Below are 12,215 nucleotides of genomic sequence, written 5' to 3' on the forward strand. Positions count from 1 at the left end.
TTAACAGATAATATAATTTAAAACTCCTGTAGGTGACTGCTTCTCCAAACAGCTAGGGAAACCATAAAAAGAGAAGCACCTCTGGATTTATGCATGAGGAAGTGGTTTAAAACTCTTACTCTTGAAGCACAGTCAAATTCAGCATTCTTGTAGGAATGAGAATTAATCAAACCAAGAAAACCTTTAAAAAGAAAATCAAAATGAGCAAGATTGCCAGTGGCAAGCACAGGGTTTATAGACTGTATATTAGACAATACAGGGAAGATGCATTTCTGTAGTTCAGAATGATTCAAGCAATGCAATTAATGTAGAAAAAAAAAATCTATTTAAACAATAAAAAAGAAGCTCCCTGAAAAAGCAGAAGTTATAGCCAATTGAGAATAATAGGAAAGGACATAAATTATGACAGATTCTGGAAAGTCATACTCAACACATACATATATATTAAGGAATAATTTGCTAAATGCTTAAATGTTGCTAAGAAGTACTTCTTCAGATAAATCAGAATCACGAACAGTGGCAGAGTTTCAAATTCAAAAGTAGTTAACTATGATTAAGTTGCAATCAAGTTATAACTAGAGATCTCAAGAAAGCAAAGGACACAGCAGAAAAGATAGATTAATTCATTTATATCAGTGAATAGAAGAGCTCAGGGAATTTCCCATTTCAGAGTCTGTTCATGGGGACAAGTCAGAAGAACTGTCTTAAACAGAAGTGTCAGGTTTAGAGCAAGCTGATAAATGAAGCATAAAAATTTATCAGGTATATATTGTATTTCTCCATGGCTTCTGGATGTAGTTAAAAATGGAGTTGCTTGAAGCATTAAATATAGTTTATAATACTTTTTAAAACTTACATTAATAAATAGAAACTCTTTATCCAACTTGTAAAAGTCGGGAGAGGGTTCCAGGAAACTAGAATCAGAAGGTCTGGTTTCTGTACCAAGCAAATCAGTAGAACTCCAGTAAATGATTTATACCATTTCTGAACTGTGACGGAAATGGGCAAAACTCAAGATCAGGTTTTTTGTAGAGGCCAATGTGCCTTATGAATCTGTTTGAAGGATTCAATGAACATGTGAACAAAGGCTCATTTGATTAATATTATATTTTGATTTTCAAAAAGTTTTGACAAGATCTTTCACCAAAGATCGTGAAAGAAAGTGCAATAGAATAAGGAGGAAAGGTTCTTTCATGGATTAGTACTTGGTTAAAAGAATAAATGGACCATTTTGACAGTGATGATCAATATGAACTGTTGAAAATATTCATATTTAACCTGGAAAAGAGATGAGTAGGAAGGTGACAAAGTTAGCAAGTACAAAATCTTTCAGCATAGAAAAATGAAAGAACTGCAAAATGTTCAGAAAGATCTCAAGATAGTCAGTGGCTGGGTAGTAAAATAACATGAATTTCTGTAGCGATTAAAGGAAAAGTAGAACACAGAGAAAAGTAGTTCTACTTGTACATTGATTACAGTGATTTCTGAGTTAGGCACTACTAGTTGTGAAACAGCTCTTAGAATTACGGTGGACTGTGCCCTGATGTATCAGCTTAGTGCTGGCTCAGAGGTAGTCAAAAAGGTCAACAGAGCCTTAGGAAATATTACTGAAGTTTAAAAAAAAAAGTTAAAAAATCATCAAACCATTTATAGGTCCATGCTATGCACTCCCTTCTCCTTAAATAATTTATTAGAATGGAGATTTTCAGCCATACAAAGCAGTTTCTGTGTAAGGAGATATTAAATAGGCTTAGGAGTTTTTGGTGTATGAAATAAAAATGTCTTGTGGGATATGGTGGAGGCATATTGAAATCACAGATGACAGGAAAGAAGTGAATAGGGAATTGGTTACTTGCTGGTTTCTATGATGAAAATTAGAGAGCAATAAATACAGGTTTAACACACATCAGTGTTTTCTTTCATACTACGCATGGCTAAATGTGGAACTTACTGCGAGAGCTTTATGGTTTCTGAAAGTAAAAGCATATTCAAAGGCGATTGGGTGAATTAATGGAAGACAAGCTTTTCAGGGACTGTTTGATGCAAGGAAGTAAGGATGTTTCAGTTCAGAAGATCTCTAATATGCATATTTCTGGAAGCTTAGAATTCAAATCACTGTATGCTTGCTCTATTCTTACATGCTTTATTCTAGCCTCTCAGACAGGATGCTGAGTTAAACAGACATATGGTCTGACCCACAGTAAACACCCTTATGTTACACATACCAAAGGTGTTGCTTTGAGCACTCTAACACACATATGTGATAATAATAATAATGATAAATCAAATATGTCTCATGTTTTCTCCCTCTTCCCACAGATATGTTGCCTGGCTTCTGTCACTGCAAGACTGGCTATGCAGGAGAGAGCTGCAATAGATGTGCCTTGGGTTATAAAGGATATCCTGAGTGCCTGCCCTGCAACTGCTCAGTGAAAGGCAGTGTGAATGCTGACCCTTGTGTAGGTCCCTGCATCTGCAAGGTATGGATGTCAGATTCTTCTGAGCCATAGGAAGATACTAATGATATTGAAAGATTGCAATTAATGGCTTTCTATCATACAATAGCTTTCCACCGTCCAGAGTTAATAGCAATGTTAGTCACTTCTCATAAAACACTTGTTCTTGGTCCTGTCAAGTCTTTAGATTGTCTTGTGTTGTCTCAGTACTCACTGTAATTATCATAGGTACCTAGGAGCCTGCTGCCAGTCATGCAAGTCCTTAGAAATCTGTAATGAACAGATACTTAAGAAGCCGTGAATCATTTGTTTCAAACTCACACCCTCATCTACTCAGAAACTATATGTTTAAATTATTGTGGGCTCTAAAACTGACCTGTGATACAAGTTCAGAAGAGAAAATGAGTTGAACTGATGATGTATTAAAACAAACAACAAAGTTGTCTTTTAGGAGTTGTTGTTAGGGATATAATCCTCTTTTCTTGCTAAATTCCAAACTGAGAGCATTCTTTCCTGCCTTGGAATGGTTGTTTAGAAGTCTCTAACACATTTAAAAAAATAATAATCCACCCTTTCTATAGGATGAATTTCTTAATTTCTAGGAAGAAAATTTAAGAATTATTTTCTCTGTGTGCCTTCATGTACCTCCAGAAAATTATATATAGATATTATATTGAAATAAGCTTCTAAAACCACATGCATCCACTTCTTATAAAATACCTGTTTACCAGAAATGCTTTAGAAATGGTGGTGCTCTGTAAGCCACGGTTTAGTAAGTGACAATGAATAGACCCAAAGGACAATTTACTGTACTGTGGGTCAGTTTTTCTGTGTTGTACTTGTGGGAGTTTCCTTCCAGCATTTAATTAAAAGAATTAGTCACAATTGTGGATTTAAAAATACTTACATTATGTCCTTAAATACAAGATTGTACAAAAATACTTCAATCTATCAGCTCATGCTTCATGCACACATAAAGCTCTGGTGTGACAGCTGAATAGCACTGAAATCTACTCAGAGAATTAACCTTATCTTCACTTTATGTAACGGTCACATGCTTTCTGTCAGAAATAAAATCTATCCATATCACAGTTCTAATTCCTTAGCTATCAAGTCTAGAAGATCAGAAAAGGGGTGCTTTTGCTATACTCTGACTTGAAAGGGAGCTTTGATGAAGGCGTCGTATGCCAAACACAGGATAATCACTGCTGAATGATTGATATTATTATGACATTATTTGTGTAATGCCAAACTGACCTGTTAGTACAATCAGATCAAAATGGACAAATACACAATAGAGATAACTGTTCATATCCCAGAGAATCCACATTATATACACCTTTTCCCCGCTGTTCATCCTTTGTTTCCTTTCTGCTCCTCTAATCCCTTTTTAAGTGCTTGTGGGAGAATAATGATACCCTTTGCAGATAGTTGAGATACAGATACATACACATTTATTTTCACTACCAATCTTCAAATTCAAATCAAAGTAGATTATGGTCAAAGGGACACTGAAATCATCGGATTAGTTATGCTCCATATGAAGAATAAAGTGGGATGTCTGGACAAGTTAATAGCAGGTCTTAGGCAAAATGCTTCCCTTCTTTTAATCACATCTTTCAATTACATATGATGAGCTTTAAATGTACTAAAGATAGTTTTCTTGTAAAGGAAATTGACTGCTGAAAAACAGTTCTAACTGTAAGCAGAAAAATGTAACAACCTGAGCATTAGATTGTTATCTTTACCACATTAGCCAGAGTAAACTAAAGTACAGAAAGGTGAGGGACAAGTGTAAACGCTTGTTTTATCACTAATTGTCTCAGAGAACTCTCTGAAGTTGTATGGTCAAAGTCTTATTTTTGCATAATTTAAAACTGGACTAACACAGTATTCAGAAATAAATGAATTTGTAGAAAATTGCTTCATTGGCTGAAGGATGGGTTAGATCTCCTTTCCAACTTGCAGTTTTATATATCTATTATCCACCAAATTTGCTGCCTACTCAATAGAATTATACTGGTTTTACTCACTGATGACATGCTTGTGACTGCAGAATAGGACAACTTCTTGTTTAAACACATACTTTCACTTTGTAGCTCTTTTTAATTATTATTTTACCCTTTCCACTCCACACACACTAAGCACGTCAGCAGGGTCTGAAACTTTTGGGAGCAGGCTTCATAAGTCTAGTTAGTAGAATTGTGTGTGAGGGCATTTGAATGCCTGTGAGTTCCCAATTATTATTTTTCATATGAAGCATGAGTAGCTGGGTGATTTCAGCATACCTATGGCAATAATATGCATTGATTAATCCTGAGATTGCTGGTGGAAATGTAAAAATACCATTCTTTAAATTAATGAAATGTTGAAGTTAACAGTGATTGACTGATAAGCCTTGAGTTGTATTAAAGAGATTTTTGGTTTATTGGTCAGAATCTGTATGGTGTTGTTGAAGAGGAGCATACATACAGCACAGCAATAAAGAGAGAGAGCAAAGATATTTTGCTGCACATATTGTTACTGTATAATTAATGATTAAAATCTATTTACATTTAAATTTTCTCTCCTTTACCCATCCTTACGTTTTCCCCTTCATTGCCCATATTTTCTTTTAATCCATGTGTGCTATCCTTTCTCCCCATACCTCCACATACTTTTCCCTGTTTTTTCCATCTTTGCTACATCTTCATCAGGAGGCTATCAAATGGCTTTTGGTGAACTTACTTCAGAGCTGTGTATTTCAAGCAACCACAGACTACACAGCGTGGGCAGGCTTTTTTTTAATGTGTTCAGTCTCTGCTGACGTGAAGCCAACAGTTAGGTCCTGTGTGCATACCATAAAGCACTGTCTCCAGGATTTAAGATACTGTATATAACACTTTTGAAAGGAAAGAATTTTCTGGGCTATCTTGCGAAAAATACCAAATTACTAAGCCAACATCATAGCGTGAGCCTTTTGCAATATACTCCTTATAGAAGAGCTAGTTTATCTTCACCTGTAGGGCAAATCAACTTATTTTGTAAGGTAACAGGACTTAATTAATGCATAACATAAGCTTTCTCTGAAAAAATATAATTACCAAATGCTAAGTTTAGAATTCTTCATGTATGTTTACTGCCTGTCTTTCTTCAGGAGGTGTTTGCAGACCTCACTGGCAAACACATGTAGTTATGGAAAGAAGAAATGTAGACCTTTTAACACTTGGATTTAGCCTGAAATCAGATATTAATGGCAGACCACTGAAAAAATGATATGCTGAGTGATTGGTACAGCTAATACTATGTACCTGTAGTTTGCATCATTTGGGCACACAAAGATTTTCCAGCCATACCTACAAACCACAGTTGTTGAGGCTTAACATTGTGTCCATACTTCCTTCCATCTGACACTCTTAAGTGTAAAGGAGATAAATTAGATTATTTCCTGAAATCAGGTATGTCCATTCATGTAGAAGGAAAATTTAGTGTTATAATGTCCAAATTTTGTGTCCTGTTACTTATATGCAGCCGTAGTAACTTTTATTGTGTAGAGGATATGCTCCTAATATTCACAAATAGAATAGTCTTTCCTACAAATTTCTTTACAGTTCTGTATTTATACTCTCCTACAGACTATAAAGCTGGTGATCTCAAGTTCTAATCTATGACAACTGAAGTAATATTCTTATGTGCATTTCCAGGAACATGTTGAAGGAGAAAACTGTGATCGGTGCAAACCAGGCTTCTTCAATCTGCAGCAAAATAATCCCAAAGGCTGTGAGGAATGTTTCTGCTCTGGGAAAACAAACATCTGCACACATTCTCACCTTACCTACAGAAATGTAAGAAAAATCATAGCATATCAGTGCATGTGTTTTGTGTTTCTGTATGATGTCACTATGTATTGCCATCAGACTGCCTCTTATTATAAAAATCATGCATGTTCTTTTATGCCCCGTGTATTTTTCATTTATCCAAAAGAAATTGCTTACAAGCTTTTTTTCTCTTCATTGTGAGAAAGTTCTGGAAAAGTGCAGTTGAACAGAGAGAAGTGCAAAAGATATAAGAGTCAAAAGGAAAGACATGTGCATAAACACAGTCCTGGAATGTGCATACGTAATCACTCCTGAGTTAAATGCAATATATCCACAGGGTAACCTCTTTTCCAGACCTGAAATAATTAAGAATTTCGAAACATTAAATGTGCAGACCACAGGTTATGTAAGAAAAAGGGATGCCCTACAGGGGGCATTTTGAGTGAATTTCTTTTGCATACTGCATTCCTAGGAAAGGATGTCAAAGGGAGATGAAACTACTCTTCTTATTTCTGCTGTAGGAAAATGTCTTTAACCTGCAAATACACTCTAAACTTTAAATTAGTTCTCAAAGCTGAGATACTGATTCCGCTGTAACGGATGTGTGCTACATATCCATGTCTGTAGAATGAGTTTGGGAAATGTGTTCCAGGTCTACTAGCTCCTGGTTTTGGCTGTACTGGTATACTGGAAGTCTATGAGTAAAATTATATATTCCTAGTGTGCTCATTTACATGCCAGCATCTGGCAAATCTTCCATCCTATGGCCGAGCTAATTTATTGTTCTGCTTGTATCCAGGCTCCAGAAGCCATCCTTGTATGAACATCTCTGATGATTCATTTCTAGTTACGGGATTTCAGAAATTCAAGTTCTTGTACTTTCCAGCTTTGCTTTGGCGTTCTAAAAAATGTATATTTGAACTTGTAAGTTGTAAGGCATTAGACTTACAAATGAATATAAATTATGCTGTCTACAACAATCAGAAAATGTATATTCATTTGTCAGCTCATCTTCTGTACCCTCTGAACAGATATTATAGATTGATATTTATTGAAAATTTTTATAGTATTTGGAGATATTCTTATGCATATGTTTGTACGATAGAATTTCCTCCTCACTCTGGACCACATGAAGCAGAAAAAGCATATACTTATAGTTATTTCAAAGTACTCAGAAGTTACTCAGAAGAACTCCCAGTCACATACAATAAGAGACATTTTTGCTGTTACTGCTTTGTTGTTTCCTTTGTTCTAAACTGCTATTAATCATAGAAACTTAACCAGGTTTTTTGTTTTGGTTTAGTTTGGGGTTTTTTTAATGGAATAATGAGAAGCTGTGACTACTGAAACGACTGCTGAACTGATTTTCATTGTAATGTGTTTTGGTTTGGTTTGGGTTTTTTGTCATCGTAGATAGAAGACATGAATGGCTGGTATTTGACTGACTTACTGGGTCTCATCAGAGTTACGCCCAAGCAAAGAAGATTTGATGGACATCAGCAGTTTAGCATCAGCAACGTGGCTGCACGAAAAGTACTGCCACAGACTTATTATTGGAGTGCACCCAGTTCTTATTTGGGCAACAAAGTAAGTGCAGATGGTACTTGCCTAAACGCTAATTTGATTTATTGAGGAAAGAAGCAAGCCTTTGAAGGGGGATGGAACTGAAAGAAGATTAAGTTGGGTAGCTATCTGACCAGCAAAGTTGCAAGCAGAAAGGAATTAAGTGTATGGAGTATCCTTGTGAGGCAAAAAGTTTAGAGAAAATTAACTAAGTGTCTTTGACCTTGAGCCCTCTTTGGGCTTCTGCTGTCACGTATTAGAGAAGTCTGTATAGTTGGCAGCATGAATGAGTTAGCTGGTGTGTGGTTCAGCTTGTCCTGTTCTCTTCCCACCTTGTCCTCAGCTTTGAAAACCAGTTCCCTCGTCTGCTTTTCAGAGATGCAAGTTGTGTATCAGATGTTGTGGGGGTGTGTTACAAAACTTTAATGTTTGGCAAGAAACTTATGTGTGGGGAGCTCTCTGCCCTAGAACTCGAAAAATGCTGTTGTGAGCTCCGTGCCAGTTCTAATGCATATATTTATCCAAGTCTGCATGTGTCCATGTGTGTATGTACTTGCATAGTCATGCCCTGCAGGTTGATACCAAATATTTGCTTTCTAAAGTCTTGGATGCTTTAGTGGTCTGACTGTTAGGCTTTTCACCCTTACACTTTCTGCTATCATACATGATACCTTCATGAAAATCTCATTTTTTTCCAGACAGTAGAACTGAGGACTGAATGAGTCCTAAATGTGAAGAAAGCTAAACAGCTTTTCATTTACCGTAACCCTGATTATGCTAAAACTTATCAGAAGAGCTAACGCTAATACACTTGAGCACATTTTCCTCTGTAGTCTCTTTGGGCTAGTCAATGTCTTATTTATTTATTTTCTTCCTGCTGGCTGAAAATCAACATGACAGAAGGTAAGTGAGCATGTTGAAACTAAACAGCATCATTCCAAAGAATTGGGCATCCTGTTCATGGCTATAAATTGTTAGTCAGGCTCATTTAGCTGGGCAAGGGAGAGTTTCTTCTATAATCTTCCATGTCTGGTGAATTTACCCTGAGCTATGAACTGATACTTTTTGAGACAGAATTTCATCCTGCTTCTATTCAGTGAACAAAATAATGGTAAGAATGTGCACAAAGTATTTGAACATAGAAGATACTTTTTCAGTGTAATTTGGAGGTCCTTTGTGGTTACTGTCAGATATCTCCGTATGAATGAAGCAATTTGCCTTAATAACTGAACCATATAAATTTTTGATACTACAATAGTACTGAAAGCACTCACAAATTACCACAGTACATCTTAACTGTCATGTTGCATCATGTAAATTATAGTCATAATGACATGCTTAGGCCATATGATTTATGCTATGGAAAGGAAAAGGGAGATGGAATGTTGAGAGTCCTTATTTGTAAACTCAGTAAAACATTTCTCTGAATAGCTGTGCTGTGTTTTAACCCCAGCCAGTAACTCAGCACCACACAGCCACTCACTCACTCCCCTCCCCGCTGGGATGGGGGAGAGAATCGGAAGGGTAAAAGTGAGAAAAAAACTTGTGGTTTGAGATAAAGACCATTTAATAGGTAAAACAAAACCTGCATGTGCAAGCAAAGCAAAACAAGGAATTCATTCACCCCTTCCCACAGGCAGGCAGGTGCTCAGCCCATCCCCAGGAAAGCAGGGCTCCATCATGCATGACAGTTACCTGGGAAGACAAACGACATCACTCCAAACGTCCCCCTCTTCCTTCTTTTTCCCCAGCTTTACATGGTGAGCCTGACACCATACGGTATGGAATATCCTTTTGGTCAGTTGGGGTCAGCTGTCCCAGCTGTGTCCCCTCCCAGCTCCTTGGGCACCCCCAGCCTCCTCACTGGTGGGGTGGGGTGAGGAGCAGAAAAGGGCTTTACTCTGTGTAAACACTGCTCAGAAATAATGAAAATATCCCTGTGTTATCAACATTGTTTTCAGAACAAATCCAAAACATAGCCCCATACTAGCTACTATGAAGAGCGTTAACTCTATCCCAGCCAAAACCAGCACAGGCTGTAACTGGATAAAACCAAATAGCTGAAACGAGATAAAATCATCCTTTCTTGAGAGTGATTGCTAGCTGTGCTCCAGTAGAATAATGTATCTCAGAGCAGGCAAGCTTTTTAAAGAATTTTAGTCGTAGGAAATAAGAGAACCATTTAGGAAATCTTATATCAAGATGTACACTACCATTGCAATTTATAAACCTTGTGTTATAGAAAAATGCCTTTCTCTTGTATTGTTAAAATTATTGCTCTTAAATACTATTCCCAAAATAAAATTGAGTAACAAAAGGTAGTAACTGTCCTGCATTTCTTAGTTTTCAAATATAGCTCAAAAACCTTATTTAAAATAATTCTTTTAATATAAAGATGGCATGTTGTGCATATGACTCCACAATGTTGATTGCCATATGTGTGCTATCTGCTTGTTTTACATCCATCTCCAAATGCTTCTTTTGGATGAAAGAAGCATTATAAATAGGATGCTTCTGAGTGTTCAGCCTTCAGCTTTTTCTATTTTGTTTAAATCTGGGTGACACTAGGCTATGTGATACTGGTCTTTGGGTCTCTAAGGAAACATTATAAATAACAAGAGGCTATAGATGGTACAGGATTCTTGTTTATATCAGAGTGGAACAATAACATGAGGATATTACTTGAACATCACCATATTCTTTTAGTTTTCTAAATATAAATGCTGCTACCGAAACTTCAACTTTGTTGTACAGATAATTTTTTTAAAAGTCAGGCATTTTTCATGTCTAACTGTATAGTATGCATTTGGAGTTAAAAACTGAGCACTGTCTTTGATGCAGAATACATTTGGGAGTAATCTGAAGGAATTTAATTTCTAGAAATAAAATATCTAGTGGACAATTTGGGAGAACAGATTTAAAATGACTCGTATTAACGTTTTAATAGGTATCATAAAACAGTTTATCTTCTTGCCTGCCTACCTTATCATAGCCTACTGAACTAAGGATTGCAGCAATCATGAGGACTTGTAGTCTGTTAGAGCTTCTAGTTACTGAAAAATTGTCTTATTCTATCAACTGTAATTACATTTTAGGTATTTGAATACTCCATTTGTTTTTTTGTTAGCAGTTTCTTAAATTGTTTTGACAATGGATCTATCACTTTGTTTTAAACTTGTGTCCATGCTAAAATATTTTTTAAATTTCTCTGAAAGTGGTAAGTTACATTCTGATGATGTTCAGAGCACTGAAAGGAAAGTATAAAATTAATTAAAAATTTCATCCCAAACTCAGCAGGATGACGTGAAATGCTTGGTTTTTTAAAGTCAGTGTAGAAGAGTCAGGTGTTTGTGATGTTTCAGAAGTCTGACATTATGTATATACTCCGCCTCTTTTCCTTTGACACTTCATCAAAATGCAATTTGATAATTTGTATGCTGAGTAGAAGCCATTTACAATTAGCCAGAAGAAAACATGATATGGAGCATATCTAAATAAACATATGACTGATGCACACACATGAGGGACAGCTGAGGCCACTTGAGATTTGTGCTGGTTTAGGCCCTGCCGGGACCGGAGACCACGTTGCCGTTGTCCCTCCCCCACCTTCGAACTGAGTAGGGCACAAACCCCGGGATTGAAATATGGAGAAATTTAATACAACCGTGTAATAAATTAACAATCTGAACAACAACAACAATAATAACAACAATAAACAGTAATAACAATAAACAAGACAAAAGATATAAAGAGAAATACCACAGTGAACACAGCCAGCCCACCGCGTGCTTCCCAGGGCAAAGCCACAAAGGAAAGCTTCACGCACTGACGCCCTGGACCTTACGTCAGCATGGTATGAATAACCCGGCTGGAGATCCCTTCTCCCTGCTTGGGAGAAACTTAACCCTATCCTAGCTGAACCAGGACAAGATTCCATGAGAAAATACCCATCTTTTTTTTAGAGAAAGTCTCTCTACTTTATTTTCTCTCTGCTGCTGCAAATTTTATGTCGCTTTTTCTGCTAAGGGCCAGCTTTATCCATGAAGGTGGACATTCACCCTGCCTCTTTCAGATGGTTAGGGCACTGGCCTTGGTCAGCAGTCATGGGTTAGTTCAACCTTTGGGTGGTAGCCATCCCAGAATACAGGTCTCTGACCATTGTTAGGTCTCAACACCCAGCAGTCATACAGAAAATAGGTAACACATCCCCTCTAATTCCTCTGTCTGGGTTTTGAGCAGATATTAATGCTGCAAGCAACAGGATGTAAGCCCTAAAACACCTCTGCGCAAAACTACTATATGCTTACTGACAGATTTTACTCAGATTAAGAAGTTCTTACATCAAATGTTGTTTTACAGGAGTCATTTGAACTAGCTGTGCAGTGTGATCCCATTCAGT

The 12,215-nt window shown here is 36.8% G+C and overlaps 1 protein-coding gene across 2 annotated transcripts in view; it reads left to right on the plus strand.

Moving 5' to 3' along the window:
• The window catches only part of LAMA2 (laminin subunit alpha 2), a 383,623-nt gene that overhangs the window by 158,414 nt on the left and 212,994 nt on the right, over positions 1-12,215 (plus strand). For both annotated transcript variants that reach the window (XM_074896288.1, XM_074896289.1), the window contains exons 10-12: positions 2,320-2,480; positions 6,140-6,280; positions 7,667-7,840. In XM_074896288.1, coding sequence (XP_074752389.1) covers positions 2,320-2,480; positions 6,140-6,280; positions 7,667-7,840 — 476 coding nt within the window. The remainder of the gene's footprint in view (positions 1-2,319; positions 2,481-6,139; positions 6,281-7,666; positions 7,841-12,215) is intronic.

Source organism: Athene noctua, chromosome 1, assembly GCF_965140245.1.
Source record: "Athene noctua chromosome 1, bAthNoc1.hap1.1, whole genome shotgun sequence".
In the NCBI taxonomy this organism is placed as follows: Eukaryota; Metazoa; Chordata; class Aves; order Strigiformes; family Strigidae; genus Athene; species Athene noctua.